The following is a 20,225-nucleotide window of genomic DNA, read 5'->3' as shown; positions in this document are numbered from 1 at the left end:
TCCAGCAATCCAGGCCGCGGCTCGGACCGGAAGTAGGCCGCAGCCAAGCCACGCCCCCCTCCCGGCTGCCGCGGCCCGGACGGAGATGCCTCCCGCGGCCGGAGCAGCAGCTGAGTACTGCCCTGCCCACGTCCTACCGCGGAGGGTCCCCGAAGGGGCTCTCGCATCTCCTCCTCGCTCCCCCCGCACACGGCAAGTACCTGAGATATGAGGGAGGGGGGACGCCGCCCGCAGCTGACAGGGGAGCGAGGGGAAAGTGCCAACGGGTTAACCCCCAGCAGCCAAGACGTGGGACCGCGCTGCCAGGGGCCCGTGCACTGCCATGATGAATCCGCTGCTCCCAGGTAGCAGCCATCCTGTCGCACGTCCGGATCGTTCCATATCCGGAAGTCTGGTGATGTGAGGGGCTGGGGAACCTCCATCATGACGTCCTTGTACAGATCTTTGTGTCCTTCTAAATACTCCCACTCCTCCATGGAGAAATAGAAGGTGACGTCCTGACACCTTATAGGAACCTCTCCAGTCAGATCGTTCCATATCCGGAAGTCAAGAGAGAAGGGGTAAGTCAAAGTCCTTTACTTACACCCCTCAACTGTCCCACCTCTTCCTCCAGGGAACTCCTCCTACCCACCAATCCCTTTACTCTGCCTTATAAACAAACCATTCCTGTTTCCATTAACCCCATCACTCCTTCCCTTCCCTCTAGTCATGTCGCCCCTCCACCCTATGGGTTCCATGGCTTTCTGTCCATCTGTTATTCCCATAGATAAGAATGATTATTATTATTATTTATTATGATAGCGCCATTTATTCCATGGCGCTTTACAAGTGAAAGAGGGTATACGTACAACAATCATTAACAGTACAAAACAGACTGGTATAGGAGGAGAGAGGACCCTGCCCTCGAGGGCTCACAGTCTACAGGGGATGGGTGAGGGTAAAATAGGTGAGGACAGAGCTGGTTGCGCAGTGGTTTACTGGACTGAGGGTTAGGCGGGCTTTGCACACTGCGACATCGGTAACAATGTGTTACCGATCCTGCAGCGATAGTCCCGCCCCCGTCGCACGTGCAATATATAGTGAAAGCTGCCGTAGCGATTATTATCGCTACGGCAGTTTCACACGCACATACCTGCCGTGCGACGTCCCTCTGGCCGGCGACCCGCCTCCTTCCTAAGGGGGCGGGTCGTGCGGCGTCACAGCGACGTCACACGGCAGGCGGCCAATTGAAGTGGAGGGGCGGAGATGAGCAGGATGTAAACATCCCGCCCACCTCCGTCCTTCTCATTGCAGCCGGCGGCAGGTAAGGTGATGATCCTCGCTCCTGCGGCTTCATACACAGCGATGTGCGCGCTGCCGCAGGAGCGGCATTATGGAAATGTCGGAGGCTGCAGCGATGATACGATAACGACGCTTTTGCGCTCGTTCATCGTATCAAAAAGGTTTTACACGTTGCGATATCGACTGTGACGCCGGATGTGCGTCACTTTCGATTTGACCCCATCGACATCGCACTTGCGATGTCGCAATGTGCAAAGCCGCCCTTATTGTAGGTTGTAGGCTTGTTGGAAGAGATGGGTCTTGAGGTTCTTCTTGAAGCTTTCCACGGTAGGGGAGAGTCTGATATGCTGAGGTAGAGCGTTCCAGAGTATGGGGGAGGCACGGGGGAAATCTTGTACGCGATTGTGGGAAGGGGAGATAAGAGAGGAGTAGAGAAGGAGATCTTGTGAGGATCTGAGGTTGCGTGCAGGTAGATACCAGGAGACTAGGTCACAGATGTAAGGAGGAGACAGGTTGTGGATGGCTTTGTATATTATGGTTAATGTTTTGAACTGAAGTCGTTGGGCGATAGGAAGCCAGTGAAGGGATTGGCAGAGTGGCGAGGCTGGGGAATAGCGAGGGGAGAGGTGGATTAAGCGGGCCGCAGAGTTTAGGATAGATTGCAAGAGTGTTGGAAGGGAGGCCAGAGAGCAGGAGGTTGCAGTACTCGAGGCGGGAGATGATGAGGGTATGCACTAATGTTTTTGCTGATTCCTGGTTAAGGAAATCACGGATCCGGGAGATATTTTTGAGTTGTAGTCTGCATGAAATGAAAAGGGCTTGGATGTGTGGCTTGAAGGATAAAGCAGAGTCCAGGGTTACTCCAAGGCAACGAGCATGTGAGACTGGGGAGAGTGAGCAACCATCAAGTTTGATGGAAAGGCTTGTTGGAGGAGATGAGTGAGGAGGAGGAAAGACAATGAACTCTGTTTTGTCCATGTTAAGCTTTAGGAATCGTGCAGAGAAGAAGGATGAAATAGCAGACAGACATTGTGGAATTTCGGTTAGTAGAGAGGTAATGTCAGGTCAAGAGAGGTAGATCTGTGTGTCATCGGCATAGAGATGATATTGGAAGCCGTGGGACTCTATGAGCTGTTCCAGACTGAAGGTGTAGATGGAGAACAACAGGGGTCCAAGAACTCAGCCTTGGGGGACACCGACAGATAGGGGGCGAGATGAGGAAGTGGTGTGAGAATGGGAGACGCTGAAAGTTCGGTCGGTTAGGTATGAGGAGATCCAAGATAGGGCCAAGTCTGTGATGCCCAGAGAAAAGAGAATCTGTAGTAGGAGGGAATGGTCTACTGTGTCGAAGGCAGAGGACAGGTCCAGGAGGAGGAGGATAGAGTAGTGTCGCTTGGCTTTGGCGGTTAGTAGATCATTGGTGACTTTGGTTAGGGCAGTTTCAGTAGAGTGATGTGGTCAGAAGCCAGATTGTAGCTGGTCAAAGAGGGAGCAGGAGGAGAGTTATGAGGACAATTCAAGATGGACATGCTGTTCCAGTAGTTTTGAGGCATAGAGGAGAAGGGATATGGGGCGATAGTTTGACACAGAGGATGGGTCAAGGGAGGGCTTTTTGAGGATGGGTGTAATGGAGGCATGTTTAAAGCAAGAGGGGCATACACCACTTGTTAGTGATAGGTTGAAGAGATGGGTTAGGGCTGGGATGAGGACTGCGGTGATGTTGGGGATGAGGTGCGATGGGAGCGGGTCAAGTGCACAGGTGGTTAGATGTGATCTTGAGAGTAGAGTGAAAAGATTGTTTTCTGTCATGGTGGAGAAGCTGGATTTGGAGGAAGAGGGCTGAGTAGCTATGATGAGGGGCTGTGGTGATTGTGGGCCAAAGCTTGCTCTGATGTTGTCAATCTTCTGCTTGAAGAAAGAGGCAAAGTCTTCAGCTGACATGAGAGGAGAGGGAGGTGGTGCTGGAGGATGGAGGAGAGAATTGAAAGTGTTAAATAGCTGTTTAGGGTTGTGAGAGAGAGAGGATATGAGAGATGAGAAGTAGGTTTGTTTTGCAGTAGTGAGTGTGGACTTGAAGGTGGTGAGGGACTCTATATGCAACGAAGTGCTCAGTGGAATGAGACTTCTTCCATCTGCGCTCAGCAATTCTGGAAGCCCGTCTCAGTTCAGTCTGACTCGTGTGCCAGGGTTGCCTGTTGATTGTGCTGGTTTTGGTGTGTGTGAGGGTGGCAGCAGATTCGAGAGCTGCAGAGATTGTAGTGTTGTATAAAGTTGCAGCAGCATCTGCATCGTGTAAAAATGCAATGTCTGTGAGAGGGAGAAGGGACTGAGAAAGGGCGTGTAAATCAATGTGTTTGATATTTCTGCGAGGGTGTGGAAGTTTGTGGAGGGGGGTTGCATACTTGGAGAAGAGAGGGAAGAGAATGTGAGTAGGTTGTGGTCAGACAGGGGGAGAGGTGAGTTAGAGAGGTTAGATAGGTAACAGGGGCGAATGAAGGTGAGGTCCAGCGTGTGGCCATCTTTGTGAGTAGCTGCAGGAGACCATTGGGTGAGGCCAAAGGAGGAAGTGAGTGTTAGAAGGTTGGAGACAGATGAGTGGGAAGTGTCAATGGGGATGTTGAAATCACCCAAGATGATGGTGGGGATGTCGGTGGAAAGGAAGTGTAGTAGCCAGGTGGTGAAATGATCAAAAATGGCAGTGGCTGGCCCTGGAGGGCGGTAAATAACAGCCAGTTAAAGGTTGGAGGGGGCGTAGATGTGTACGGAGTGCACCTCAAAAGATGGGAGAGTAACAGAGGGTGGTAGTGGAATTGGTGTAAAGAAGCATTGGTCGGACAGGAGCAAACCAACTCCTCCACCATGCTTGTTACTGGGGCGGGGGGTGTGGGAGAGTTGGAGACCGCCATAAGAAAGTGCAACAGGAGAGGCTGTGTCAGAGGGGGTAAGCCAGGTTTCTGTGATGGCGAGGAAGGAAAGTTTATTAGTGATGAAAACATCATGAATGTAGGAAAGTTTGTTGCAGACAGAGCGAGCGTTCCATAGAGCTCCTGTCAGTGGGACTGGGAGAGCGGGGGCTGGGTGGATGGGTATGAGTTTAGAGAGGTTGTGAAAATTTGTGATATGTTGTGGATGAGAGTTTGAAGTGACAATAGGGATGTGGTGAGGAGGACCAGGATTTGGAGCAATATCCCCAGCAGTGAGGAGAAGCAGTGAGAGTGTTAGTAGGTGGGGACAGGAGAGGCCATGAGATGGTCGTGTGTGTCTGGAGACACTGGGTGAAATGTGGAGGAAAATATCTGAGGGGAAGGTGAGATGGGTGGCGAGGATAGAGGGAGAGATGAAAAGTTCATTATTGGATTTAGCGATCAGAGGGGGCAGTAGAAAGTGAAGTATTATAGGGGTGAAAGTTAAGATAAACACAAACATTGTTTACAGTGACTATGTATCCAGTTACCTTCCGGTCACTTCCGGACCAATTCTGGCCTAATTCAATGCATCATACTTATACATACCTCCCAACTTTTAAAGAAGGAAAAGAGGGACAAAGCTAAGCGCGCGGCGGCAAATTTTTAGGCCACGCCCCCTAACGCCCCATGGACACGCAGGCAGCCGGCGGGCCTCCAGCATGGACACGCAGGCAGCCGGCGGGCCTCCAGCATGGACACGCAGGCAGCCGGCGGGCCTCCAGCATGGACACGCAGGCAGCCGGCGGGCCTTCAGCATGGACACGCAGGCAGCCGGCGGGCCTCCAGCATGGACACGCAGGCAGCCGGCGGGCCTCCAGCATGGACACGCAGGCAGCCGGCGGGCCTCCAGCATGGACACGCAGGCAGCCGGCGGGCCTCCAGCAGGGACACGCAGGCAGCCGGCGGGCCTCCAGCAGGGACACGCAGGCAGCCGGCGGGCCTCCAGCAGGGACACGCAGGCAGCCACAGTGAGGCGGCCGGTCGCCCGCACAGTGAGGCGGCCGGTCGTCTTCACAGACAGGCAGCCGGCAGCCCGCCTTCACAGACAGGCGGCCGGCCACCCGCACAGACAGGCGGCGGGGGGCGCCCGCACAGACAGGCACCGGGGGCGCTTGCACAGACAGGCGGCGGGGGGCGCCCGCACAGACAGGCGGCGGGGGGCGCCCACACAGACAGGCGGCGGGGGGCGCCCGCACAGACAGGCGGCGGGGGGCGCCCGCACAGACAGGCGGCCGGCCGACCGCACAGACAGGCGGCCGGCCGACCGCACAGAGAGGCTCCGGCCGGGGGGGGGGAATCAGCGCTGGGGAGATTATGTTTACATACCTTAGCAGCAGCACAGAGCAGTTTCGGGCAGCGCGCTCCTCTCTTTTATGCACGTCACATGTTAGGATGGTAGGAGGGAAAAGCAGGGAGGCGGGGAGAGAGTGGGTGGGCGGAGCCCAGGAGACGGCCGTCCCGCCCGTGGCAACGGGACAAACAATGCAAAGCGTGATAGTCCCGCTGTATCCGGGACGGTTGGGAGGTATGCTTATATGGTGCAGATGAAAAGTCTTTGTACAGACTTTTACTTGCCCCAATATATACATATACAAGTGCAATCAGCTGTGAAGGGGTGGGGTGCAACAAGAACCTCTTGATCACTCAATCAAAGAAACCAGATACAGCATCACATAGGCAAAGTAAACAAAGGTCATAAAAAGAAGGTGAGGAACAGGAGGGGGGGGTCACAGTGAGATGCTGGAGCATGCCAGAGAGATATTGAAGCAAAGAGAGAACAGGTCAGATATATTGGGAAAGTAGGGTGGATGATTTAACATACCAGGTATTAGCAGTAGTAGCAGAGAAAAGGGAAGATCAGTTCAGTACATGGGAAAGTAGGGTGGATGGTTTAACATACTTGTTGGAAGATAGACATGATGATTAGATGATGGCAGAGAAGTGATGATAGATGATCAAGTGCATCATAATAATATTTCTGGCCTAATTCAATGCATCATACTTATATGGTGCATAATTGTCTTGGTGCAAAATGATGTAATGTGACGTCATCAGAATCTCTCACCTCTCCAGTAAGCCGGAAGAGGATCTCTAGGGTGAGGTGTAATATCCTCTCCGCCATCTTGTCCCTGTCCATATCCATCCTTCACGGGGCAATCAGGAGAATTCTCTTCTATAGAAGATCTCCACTGAGAGGATCCAATATTGTAGGGACCTGAATGGGGGAAGATGACGATGTAACATCATAAAGAATCCGCTGTAATAATACAATTACTAGAGATAATAAGGGGAAATATATGAGGAGACAGAACGTGTAGATTGTTTGTGGAGGGAAATATAAGGTTAATATCCGGTCAGGACGGATCCTCGGAGATTGAGGTCACAGTGATGTCACCGTCACATGACTTACAGCCATTCGAGGACCACAGCGATCACGTGTCATACATAGTGACATCACCGCTGTGACCAATGACGTAGCTGCAGTGATGTCATCAGAGACTGAAGGAAACAGGAGCATCAGCCCGAGAACAACACAACCGCACTCTATAATCCGCCTGCTGCGCCCCCTGTGCACTCTCCACAGCAGAGGATGTCGGGAGAAGGGTCCGGTCTGTCGGATTCTCCACAGTTGGATCTTTTATCTCCAGCAGATAAACAGCGGCGAATAGAGAACACAGGAGCCGACAGCCGAGCGTCCCTGTATACGGGAGAAACCACCGAGCGACCGACTGTTCTCCCCCAGCATCTAATGTGTATGGAGCCTGAGCCCAGTAATGGGGAATCTCCACACACCTCCTCCTGCAGAGCCGCACACTAGATATATGGCTGCTCTGTGCTTCCAGGACCTGTGATGATGTCACATGGAGGGGAGGAGTCAGGGGTCACATGATCAGCTCCGCAGTGTATGGAGGTGTGCTGGTTATGGGGTGATATTACATATTTGCTGCTGCATATTGTGGAGGCAGTATGGGAAAGGGGGTGATGTTACTTGCATATGGCACTGGTGAGCTGATGTTACACACTTGGGGACAGGGCTGGTATTATGTGCTGTGGACTGTTGACTCCACATTATGGGCTGTATCCTCTCCTTAGACACATTGGAGATCAGTTTAGTGTCCATATGAATCAGGCACGACTTTTATCGAGGCTTCTGTATGATTTTTTTTCCTGTTTTATTCAAGGTATCTGTGTCAACAGATGTGGACAACTGGTAAATGGCCAAAGGACTGGACGAGATTGGTGATTATTTCTATTCCAAAGAAGGGAGATGCTACAGACTGTGAAAACTATCGGACCATTGAGCTCATACTTCAGGTCAGCAAAATACTACTGAAGATCCTACAACAAAGGCTACAGCCTTACTGTGACAAAGAGCTGCCAGAGGAACAAGCAAGATTCAGAGAAGTCAGAGGAAAAAGAAATGTAATTGATAACATTAGATGGATAATGGAAAAGAACAAAGGATATAGCGAAAAGATTAATTTTTGCTTTATCGATTACAGCAAAGCTTTTGACTGTGGTGATCACCAGAAACTTTAGAATACCATGAAGTATATGAGTCCGAACCATCTGATCAGCCTCATCAGAAACAATTACATTGTCCAAGAAGCAACAGTTCAAATGGAAAACAGTGACACAGCATGGTTCCAGGTAGAGTGAGGAGTCAGACAAGGCGGCATCCTGTAATCATTTCTCTTCTTGTCGAAAAAGGATACGGAGTCAAAATTGCTGGACGAACCATCCTCAATCTTACATACGCAGACTACACAACACTGATAGCAACTGTCATGATCCGGGCTGGGATTTCCTTGTTTCTCCTTTCCTGATCTGATCATGTCAGGGGTTAACTTTCCCTGCCTTGTTCCTGCTTCCAGTCTGCTATATCTCTGTGCTGCAACCTGTGTGCTGTGCCAGTTATATTGCTTGCTTTCAGCGTTTGTAGCTGGCTCTGGTGAGTTCATGATCTGTCCTGCTGCAGTTACCTGAACCTATGTGTCTGTTTACCTTCCCCAGTCATCCCTGCTCCTTATCTCCCTGTTTGTTTGGATTTCCCGATATTTGACTTGCGCTAGTCCCTGACCTGATTCACTGTCTCCCCTCTGACATCTCTGTTTCTGACCGGCCACTGACCTTTGTTTTCGTCTGACTTGTGTTTTGTATTTCCCCTTTCTACCTTGTTTATCTCTGGCATCGACTTGGCTTTCTGACTATTCTGCCACCTAGTGGTTACTTCGCTGTTCCATTACTGGTCTGCTTCAGTGCAGGATTACTCTGCTCATTCTCCACTCTGCTGCCATCTTGTGTTACACTGCATGAACTACCAGTAATGCAGCGTGACAGCAACAAGCATAAATGAAGGACTTAAGGCCACTTTACACACCGCCCCGTCGATTGTGCGTCACGGGCAAATCGCTGCCCATGGCGCACAACATCGCTCGGACCTGTCACACTACTTACCTGCCTAGCGACGTCGCTGTGACCGGCGAACCCCCTCCTTTCTAAGGGGGGCGGTTCGTTAGGCGTCACAGCATTGTCATTAAGCGGCTGCCCAATAGAAACGGAGGGGGCGGAGATGCGTGGGACGAACATCCCGCCCACCTCCTTCCTTCCTCATTGCCAGTGGCCGTAGGTAAGGTGAGGTTCCTCGTTCCTGCGGTGTCACACATAGCGATGTGTGCTGCCGCAGGAACGACGAACAACCTGCGTCCTGCAACAGCAACGATATTTGGGAAATGGACAGCGTGTCAACGATCAACGATAAGGTGAGTATTTTTAATCGTTAGCGGTCGCTCGTACGTGTCGCACGCAACGACATTGTTAACGAGAACGGACGTGCGTCATGAATTCCGTGACCCCAACAACATCTCTTTAGCGATGTCGTTGCGTGTAAAGCGGCCTTTAGTTTATTACGGAGTGTGAAGCTGTAAGGCTCGAACATGGGACTCCTACTCAATATAAAAACCACAAAAATATTGACTACTGCCAGGTACAAGCGGGACCCTTTTGAGATGAGATGGGCGGCGAAGAACTGGAAGTTCAACCTACTCAGATCAATGATCACTCAAGATGCAAAGATGACACCAGAAGTCAATAGGGGAATAACTATGGGCAAATAAACAATTAAAGAGGGCTTTACACACTACGATATATCAAACGATATGTCATTGGGGTCACGTCGTTAGTGATGCACATCCGGCCTCGTTTGACATATCGTAGCGTGTAACACAAATGAGCGACTGTGCACGAGCAAAAATACTCACCTTATCGTTGCTCGTTGACACGTCGCTCATTTTCAAAAGATCGAGCATCCTTCTGTGCTCCGGTTGTTCATCGTTCCCGAGGCAGCACACGTCGCTCCGTGTGACACCCCGGGAACGATGACCTGCAGCTTACCTGCGGCCGCCGGCAATGCGGAAGGAAGGAGGTGGGCGGGATGTTACGTCCCGCTCATCTCCGCCCCTCAGGAAGTGGATGTTCGCCGCCCACAGCGAGGTCATTTGGAAGGTAAGTACGTGTGACAGGGGTTACTGACTTTGTGCGACACGGGCAACAATTTGCCCGTAACGCACAAACGATAGGGGTGGGTGCGAACGCAAATGCGATCGCACGAGATATCGACGTGTGTAAAGCAGCCTTAAGTCATTGGACATTGTCCTCAAATCGGGAAACATGTCAGTGGTGACGAAGGCACGGCTCGTACATAGTTTGGTCTTTTCTATGGTAGCGGATAGATGCAAAACCTGGACGATAGAGAAATAAGGCAGAATAATAAACAAGACCTTTAAAATGTGGAGAAGGATGTTATCATTACCATAGATGGCAGGAAGAACAAACAAATCAATTTTGGAACAAATCAAGCCTGACATGTCACTCGAAGCAAGGATCACCATATTACTACTTGTCTACTTTGGACATGTCATGTGAATAAAGCAGTCAATGGAGAAGGACATCATGGTGGAAAAAATATAACAAGGCTAAGGAGAACACCAGAAATTCAATGGCTTGATAATATCAAGATAACAGTGGATATGAAAGGGTTAACCCGCGCTTCTGTTCACATAAAGATGAAGACGTTGCTGTTCAAGTGATTTTATTCAAGGAATTTTGGAGTGGATACTCCTTCATCTGGATATTCACAAGCTTCAGGATGGCGGATTGAGAGTCAAAAAAAGAGAGAAGACATTATCTGGGTTATACAGTTAGGTCCAGAAATATTTGGACAGTGACACAAGTTTTGTTATTTTAGCTGTTTACAAAAACATGTTCAGAAATACAATTATATATATATAATATGGGCTGAAACTGCACACTCCCAGCTGCAATATGAGAGTTTTCACATCCAAATCGGAGAAAGGGTTTAGGAATCATAGCTCTGTAATGCATAGCCTCCTCTTTTTAAAGGGACCAAAAGTAATTGGACAAGGGACTCTAAGGGCTGCAATTAACTCTGAAGGCGTCTCCCTCATTAACCTGTAATCAATGAAGTAGTTAAAAGGTCTGGGGTTGATCACAGGTGTGTGGTTTTGCATTTGGAAGCTGTTGCTGTGACCAGACAACATGTGGTCTAAGGAACTCTCAATTGAGGTGAAGCAGAACATCCTGAGGCTGAAAAAAAAGAAAAAATCCATGAGAGAGATAGCAGACATGCTTGGAGTAGCAAAATCAACAGTCGGGTACATTCTGAGAAAAAAAGGAATTGACTGGTGAGCTTGGGAACTCAAAAAGGCCTGGGCGTCCAGGGATGACAACAGTGGTGGATGATCGCCGCATACTTTCTTTGGTGAAGAAGAACCCGTTCACAACATCAACTGAAGTCCAGAACACTCTCAGTGAAGTAGGTGTATCTGTCTCTAAGTCAACAGTAAAGAGAAGACTCCATGAAAGTAAATACAAAGGGTTCACATCTAGATGCAAACCATTCATCAATTCCAAAAATAGACAGGCCAGAGTTAAATTTGCTGAAAAACACCTCATGAAGCCAGCTCAGTTCTGGAAAAGTATTCTATGGACAGATGAGACAAAGATCAACCTGTACCAGAATGATGGGAAGAAAAAAGTTTGGAGAAGAAAGGGAACGGCACATGATCCAAGGCACACCACATCCTCTAAAACATGGTGGAGGCAACATGATGGCATGGGCATGCATGGCTTTCAATGGCACTGGGTCACTTGTGTTTATTGATGACATAACAGCAGACAAGAGTAGCCGGATGAATTCTGAAGTGTACCGGGATATACTTTCAGCCCAGATTCAGCCAAATGCCACAAAGTTGATCGGACGGCGCTTCATAGTACAGATGGACAATAACCCCAAGCATACAGCCAAAGCTACCCAGGAGTTCATGAGTGCAAAAAAGTGGAACATTCTGCAATGGCCAAGTCAATCACCAGATCTTAACCCAATTGAGCATGCATTTCACTTGCTCAAATCCAGACTTAAGACGGAAAGACCCACAAACAAGCAAGACTTGAAGGCTGCGGCTGTAAAGGCCTGGCAAAGCATTAAGAAGGAGGAAACCCAGCGTTTGGTGATGTCCATGGGTTCCAGACTTAAGGCAGTGATTGCCTCCAAAGGATTCGCAACAAAATATTGAAAATAAAAATATTTTGTTTGGGTTTGGTTTATTTGTCCAATTACTTTTGACCTCCTAAAATGTGGAGTGTTTGTAAAGAAATGTGTACAATTCCTACAATTTCTATCAGATATTTTTGTTCAAACCTTCAAATTAAACGTTACAATCTGCACTTGAATTCTGTTGTAGAGATTTCATTTCAAATCCAATGTGGTGGCATGCAGAGCCCAACTCGAAATACCTCTAGAAATACCTCTGCCTCTATACAGGCATACATAGAAGAGGTGAACCATGTGAGGGCCCCTGGCGTCTGGTGAAACCTCACCAGACGCCAGGGGCCCTCACATGGTTCACCTCTTCTATGTATGTCTGTATAGAGGCAGAGGTATTTCTAGCACATTGTTTTGCTAATATTTTTAGCACTAAGGTTCAGATACGGCTTTAAATTAGGCAATTAAGTAATTTTATCATAAAGGTTAATATGAAATACAAACTTAAAGGAAAAGTATGATATTGCGTACACTTTTGTATAATCAACATACAAAGGTTAAGTACAGTTAAATATACTTACATCACCAAGGAGCATTGAAACATCATCTGTCTGGAAGTCAGAGAAGCATGACATAGACAGAGGACTCCTGGACATCACTGCCCGGACGTCTCACGGAGGCAGGAAACACGAGCTTCTGTCTGTGCTATACTTCATCTGATCTTATAGAGGCTTGAACAATATTACAAGCCTTCGAGTTAATGTGTTGTAGTCTTATTGATCCATGCCCTTTGATGGCCAGTCATTGGGCATAGATGAATCAGAAATACACCACACATCAGACAATGGGGTAATAAATCCACAGACATTCAAATCTCCCATGAATACACATCAGGTATTTGAGCTAGGTAAATGGACATATTGTCTGTCTGTGTATATAGCAAACACCTAAAACATCAGGTTGTTGAACTAAAGTAAATCATAGTTTCAATTTCAATGGATAGCAAACACACAAAACCATCAGATATTTGAGGTAAGTAAATCATAAGGTTTCTGTTACAATGGTATACACAGAAACCCTTAAGCATACACAAAATTTTGTAACCATGTACACTTTGTCTGCTGATTAATCAATATGTTATAGTTTAACATAATGTATAGGCTCAAAAAATAGCCATTTTTATATTTGCAATACATTCCACCCTTGGCTATTTTGAGCCATAGATTATTTATACAAGGTACCATATCCTAAGGGCATGGTTTTAGCAGATGATTGACATAAGGAAAGTGTACACTGTATACAACAACACAAAGCAATGCATGCACAAATTATAGCAAATATTACTCCTAATATATAACGAATATATCCAAAAATCAGGTAACTAAGAAAGTACCCATTCCCACCATCTACCATTATCTTGTGTAATGTAATAAATCTAGTATATCTATCTCTACTTGTGGTATTTATAAATGTAACCACCAAACAAGAGAATCAGCCTACTGCTTTAGCAGCATCTGCAGCTACAGTGAGTGTTCCTACAATTATTATAGGTAATCCTTGTATCTATGATTTTGTTAACAATTTTACATTTTGTGTATATGATGAAACGGTCATTATATTGTTAATCTCATATTATTTCCTGCCCTCATACGTTTGCATTTTTTTATTTGTATGAGAGCCACAAATAATAGCAATCTCTTTATAGCCTGTCTGATTCTGTATTTTTAATTGTTGACATCTGCCTATTTTGCTTTGAGGAGTCCGGAGAATGGAGTCCTCTGAGTCCTTAGGGCAATCATCTCTTCTGTTAGAGAATGTTCCCCAGTGCAGTTCATATAGGCACAATACAGATTGGAGGTGAAGTTTTGGGTCACATCTTCTTCTTCTAGGTCTTCTTCTGTTTGGTTTTCAATAAGGCCACATTTTCCATGGTTGGTCTCTCTGTTTTCGGTCTGAAGGTTGCTTGGCTTCTGACGGAAGTAGATCCATGCCCATGGTGGCGCCAATGATGCAACATTTCCAGATTTTGATCTAAAGGGACAAAAATACACATATTACTCATCTGTCAGTTGGGATGTATTCCCACTTGTCTTGTTTCATAACTGTCAGCACATTGTCTGCTCCTCGAGCAATGACTACAGCAGGTTCACCTTTGTCACTCAATTGTTTCACCCAAGTGTCTGCACAATCATTGATAGGATGTGAAGATCCAAATCATTTATCTTCTCTGCAGAACTGAAGGAGCCCTCCCTCTGACTATCTACATTTTAGAAATAGACAGTACTAGCAACTGAGCTATTCTATCTCACTCCTGTATTAACATGTCACTGTCTCCACTATTCATTAGAATTACCTTAATTAATAATCCTGATCTATCTCTTCTCTCATTACCTGAGTTCAGTTTAAGGCCAAATCTGACCTTTGGACCATGAGACCATCATACTGAGAGGGCATTTACAAGCCTATTGTGGTCTTGATTGAACATACACATAAAACAAACAACAACCATTAGGTAAATACAATACCCATTCATCACAATGGGATGATTACTTGTTTCATTGTTTTAGCCTGATTGCTCTAATAACATGTAAAACTCTGGTCTCCAGTCTAAAACGAAAGCACAAACATGATTAGAATACAAGCTCAAATAATACACAAAACACAATTTTATCCAGTCCATTATCCATATGCTAAAAGATTCACATCTAACTTGACAGCCTAAAAAGCTCACTATTTAACCAACCATATTGGTATATTGTGCTGTATTAATTAGCAGCATGGGTATGTAAATATATGACCAACCAAACAATAGCAAAAATAATTGCCCTTCCAATAGACTGAACACAGGGATTCTCCTGGTTTCTAGTCTCTCCTTTGTGAACATTTGGATGGCTCTGTATTGTTTATGAGCAGGAATGGCTTTTGTAATACTTATCTCTTTACATATCTCTGTACATTCTGTATTGGTGGCAATCTCCTCTGTGGTCTCAATATTACCCTTATCTTTTTCAATCTCCTCTGTGGTCTCAATATTACCCTTATCTTTTTCAATCTCTGTGGTCTCAATATTACCCTTATCTTTTTCAATCTCCTCTGTGGTCTCAATATTACCCTTATCTTTTTCAATCTCCTCTGTGGTCTCAATATTACCGGCAATCTCCTCTGTGGTCTCAATATTACCCTTATTAATTTCAATCTCCTCTGTGGTCTCAATATTACCCTTATCTTTTCCCCCCCCCATCTATCTTCCATTTCAGATGGAGACATCTTGGTGGAAGATGATGACAACCTCTTCTGTTGGGCTTTGATTTCCTGCACCAAACATTTGATTTCAGCATAAAGATCCAACACCCCCGGTGGTATAGGCTTTGCTGGTGACGATGAGAAAGTGGGCCCTCTTTCTCCCCGTGTCCTGCTTCGCCTGCGCTGTGGAGATTCAGAATCTTTTGCTGCAACCTTTTTATTATGTGAAACCCCAGACTTTTTATTGAGTCCTCTCCTTTGATACAATTTTCTCTTTTGATACAATTTCCACATCTCGTCAGTACTAATCCCATCTATTTTATCCCAGGGAACACCATCCTTTATCAGGGCCATAAACATATCTCTCCTGGTAACACGGGATCTACGATTTGTACTACTTTTGACGTTGTTACACTGTTCTTCAAAATTAAGCTGATCTCTCTGTTTGGGACCCCATTCTCCCAGACCCCCTAACTGTCGGATCGCCTCCAATGTATTGGAGATGGGTTTCCCAGTCTGATTTACCATTAATGCCATCATGACATGTTTATAAGCTGCAGGGGCATTTCTAATGATACAATTTCTAATAGAAACACTTACAACAACTTGCATGCAGGGCCGGCGTCAGCACGCGGCATACCTGGGCAAATGCCGGGGCCCTGGAGAGCCGGGGGGGCCCACTCGGCCTCGTCAGTTCTGGTGCCCCTTGGCCGGGGCCCCCTCGCCTTAGTTCTGCTGCCCCCGGGCCGAGTTCCGCAGTCCTCGGCAGGAATCTGCAGCGCCGTCCCTTTAAGGCGCGCAGACTTCCTGGTTTGAACTTCATCTGTGGGCGGAGCTACCGACCGGCCTGCTCAGTCCCACAGATGAAGGAGTTGCAGTGCCAGCCAGCGACCCCCAGCACAGCTCTTCTCTCCGGCGCTGTGTGGGCCCCCTCTCCGGCGCTGTGTGGGCCCCCTCTCCGGCGCTGTGTGGGCCCCCTCTCCACCGTGACCTGAGAGGTATGTGCCCTCCCCGCCCCCGATTTATGGGCCCTGGGGAGCTGTATGGGCTTCTCCCCCTTAGGTGTATGCCCTGCCCCCCGGTGCTGTATGTGCTGGCCCCTGGAGCTGTGTGTGTGGGCCCCACAGAGCTACGTGTGTGTCTGTATGTATGTAGCAGAGCTATGTGTGTATGTATGTAGCAGAGCTATGTGTGTATGTATGTAGCAGAGCTATGAGTGTATGTAGCAGAGCTATGTGTGTATGTATGTAGCAGAGCTATGTGTGTATGTATGTAGCAGAGCTATGAGTGTATGTAGCAGAGCTATGTGTGTATGTAGCAGAGCTATGTGTGTATGTATATAGCAGAGCTATGTGTGTATGTATGTAGCAGAGCTATGAGTGTATGTAGCAGAGCTGTGTGTGTATGTATGTAGCAGAGCTATGTGTGTATGTATGTAGCAGAGCTATGTGTGTATGTATGTAGCAGAGCTATGAGTGTATGTAGCAGAGCTATGAGTGTATGTAGCAGAGCTATGTGTGTATGTATGTAGCAGAGCTGTGTGTGTATGTATGTAGCAGAGCTATGTGTGTATGTATGTAGCAGAGCTATGTGTGTATGTATGTAGCAGAGCTGTGTATGTATGTAGCAGAGCTATGTGTGTATGTATGTAGCAGAGCTATGTGTGTATGTATGTAGCAGAGCTATGTGTGTATGTATGTAGCAGAGCTGTGTATGTATGTAGCAGAGCTATGTGTGTATGTATGTAGCAGAGCTGTGTATGTATGTAGCAGAGCTATGTGTGTATGTATCCAGCAGAGCTGTGTATGTATGTAGCAGAGCTATGTGTGTATGTATGTAGCAGAGCTGTGTGTGTATGTATCCAGCAGAGCTATGTGTGTCTGTATGCATGTATCTAGCAGAGTTGTGTTGTGTGTGTCTGTCTGTATGCATGTATGATGTGTATCTATGTATGTCAGTGTATATGACTGTATAGATATGTCAGTTCTATACGTATTTTTGTGAGTTTGTCTTTAAATATGTATATGTATGTGTACGTATGTGTGTGTCTGCGTGTGGATGGGGCCCACCGGGACTCTTCCGCCCAGGGCCCACAAAAACCTGGAGCCGGCCCTGCTTGCATGTAATCGTCATATGTACTTGCTGAAATAGCATTTTTCATAGCCTCCTCCTTCAATCTCCGAGCACAATCTTTCAATGTAAACCATGGTTTTTCATTAGGCGGCCAGTCCGCCTCAGATGGGTATTTATGCTGCAATGCCATAGCCACAACATCCATCATACTACACACCACATGTGGTCGCTGAACTATCAAGGAACAAAATGCTTCCTTCACTACAGGCTCATGGCTGAGTTGAACAAACTTTGGGCCATCCACAGCATCCAGCTGTACTCCATGAGCCCCTGTCTCCCATAATCTGACTATCCAAGCTATCAAAGGTTCATTTGATCTTTGTGAAAAACGATCAAGAAGCTGACTGCAATCCTCTACCATATTCCTGTTCTGTTTACCTCTAGCTGTTTCTACAACTTGTCTATGGTATATTGGATGAACTCTTATTGGGTTAAGATGAGGATCAATTTCCTTCTCCCCACTGACATGTTCATCCTCCTGTTCTGGGTCGGTGACGTTTTCAGAATCAGATGAGTTCTGTACATCACCATTCCACTCATCTGAGTTCCCCTCTGACCCCGCTTTGGCTATGGCCAAAGCTACTTCCTTTCTATTCTCCTTCCCTCTCTTCTTTCTGTATTTATACTGCTCTATACATACAGCAGACTTGTCTGCATCATGCTGATAGCGATCACATTTGTCCACTGACAACTTATTCTGACACTGTGCTGTAACCAATGCAGTCTGGACCTCACACAACTGTCTCTCTAATTCCTGAACTTTTGTTACCATACGTATCTTTTCCTCATGCTGTTTTCTATATGCAGACAACAGGATCCATCCACGCCTACCAACAGCGCCCAATTCTTTACCTTTCTCCACTTTCACTTTCTGCAAGCATTCAACCACATCTACAGGTTCAGCATTTTTCAAACATTTGTCCCATGGTTCACTCAAACCAACACTGTGCGACCACTTGGTTGCCAAAATATCATAGGGACTCTGTTCCCAACCTGGAATCTCAATGCATTCACTCACAACCACTTTTTTCTTAAAAAGAGGCATATTTTACGCAATATCACACTAACAAAAATACTCAAAGCCTTCTGCGTATCCTGCCGACTACGCCAAATGTTTTGCTAATATTTTTAGCACTAAGGTTCAGATACGGCTTTAAAGAAGGCAATTAAGTAATTTTATTATAAAGGTTAATATGAAATACAAACTTAAAGGAAAAGTATGATATTGCGTACACTTTTGTATAATCAACATACAAAGGTTAAGTACAGTTAAATATACTTACATCACCAAGGAGCATTGAAACATCATCTGTCTGGAAGTCAGAGAAGCATGACATAGACAGAGGACTCCTGGACATCACTGCCCGGACGTCTCACGGAGGCAGGAAACACGAGCTTCTGTCTGTGCTATACTTCATCTGATCTTATAGAGGCTTGAACAATATTACAAGCCTTCGAGTTAATGTGTTGTAGTCTTATTGATCCATGCCCTTTGATGGCCAGTCATTGGGCATAGATGAATCAGAAATACACCACACATCAGACAATGGGGTAATAAACCCACAGACATTCAAATCTCCCATGAATACACATCAGGTATTTGAGCTAGGTAAATGGACATATTGTCTGTCTGTGTATATAGCAAACACCTAAAACATCAGATTGTTGAACTAAAGTAAATCATAGTTTCAATTTCAATGGATAGCAAACACACAAAACCATCAGATATTTGAGGTAATTAAATCATAAGGTTTCTGTTACAATGGTATACACAGAAACCCTTAAGCATACACAAGATTTTGTAACCATGTACACTTTGTCTGTCTGATTAATCAATATGTTATAGTTTAACATAATGTATAGGCTCAAAAAATAGCCATTTTTATATTTGCAATACACACATGCCATACCGTTCCACTTTATTGTTCAATCCCTGCATTCTGGACATTGAGCCCCCGTCTATAGGCAATATTAGATTCATTTTTCTGCATTATCCTGCAAAGGTATTTAGTTACATGCTAAGTGCTGACTAATGTGCCAAATGCACTAGTTTGATTCAGCCACACTTCATCCAGGCCTGGTTCCATATTGCGTTTTTTGCAATTCATATACAGATTATTATCTTGCCTTACCTTGACAGACACAAAACGTGCACACAAGTAGAGGCTGTAGCCTTTTGTCATATACAGCATCATGACAACTATGATAAATTTTTATTACTGACTATCCTCATTTATCTTCATAACTAGATAATTTCATATCAAGATTTCCTTGCTCATACCAGCATTCTGCCCCGGGGATCTCCCACGTATTTAGTCAGTCTGTCCCACCAGATGAAGGCCAAGGTTAGGCCGAAACGTTTTTAGGCGGACTCTCTGCTATATATACAATTATTCCCTTTCTCTGCAAAATAAAAATTGGAATTAACACCAAGACTTCTTCTATTTTTCTTGGACTTCATTTGGGAAACATAACAGTGTGCCGGGGATATCTCTCTTTTCTCTGTGTTTTTTTTCCCCCTGAGCACCTGTAACAGGTGATGCTAGGTCCTCCCACACCCCCTCACTATTTTAGAAAGAAGGCTGTTCGCCGGCCACAGCGACGTCGTAAGGAAGGTAAGTATGTGTGACGGGTAGCAGCAAGTTTGTCCGCCACGGGCAACGATTTGCCCGTGATGCACAAACAACGGGGGCGGGTAAAGCGCTCTTAAGTGTGCAAATCACGTATGAGTGATTGGTCACATGACGGCCACCCAAGCTGCCGGGGGGGGGGGGGACACACGCCACAAACTGAATTCTTGCCCCGGGTGCTGGAAAGCCTAGATACACCTCTGTACAATGTGATGTTTGCCTGTTTAATGTGATTCACTGTGCTGTCAGGAAGTTGGGTTCTGCCCACTAACAGACAGTGGGTAGGTGATACAGTTAACAGTTGGGACTATCCCATAGTAGGAGGGGTAAAGAGACAATTCTCTGCTGCTCAGATAGGGTCCAGCCTGTGACAGTAGCATATCTAAGATCTGGTCTGAGTGCACAGTA

At 46.5% G+C, this 20,225-nt stretch overlaps 1 protein-coding gene across 1 annotated transcript in view; it reads right to left on the bottom strand.

Annotated features, from left to right (window-relative positions):
• The window catches only part of LOC142313021 (uncharacterized), a gene marked incomplete at its 5' end in the record, with an annotated part of 144,984 nt that overhangs the window by 67,916 nt on the left and 56,843 nt on the right, over positions 1-20,225 (bottom strand). Inside the window, 1 exon segment of the mRNA XM_075352007.1 lies at positions 6,313-6,381. Within this exon segment, the coding sequence (XP_075208122.1) occupies positions 6,313-6,381 (69 nt within the window).

Source organism: Anomaloglossus baeobatrachus, chromosome 5 (genome assembly GCF_048569485.1).
Source record: "Anomaloglossus baeobatrachus isolate aAnoBae1 chromosome 5, aAnoBae1.hap1, whole genome shotgun sequence".
NCBI lineage: Eukaryota > Metazoa > Chordata > Amphibia > Anura > Aromobatidae > Anomaloglossus > Anomaloglossus baeobatrachus.
Note: the sequence above shows the minus strand (reverse complement) of the source record. Positions and strands in the feature narration are given on the sequence as shown.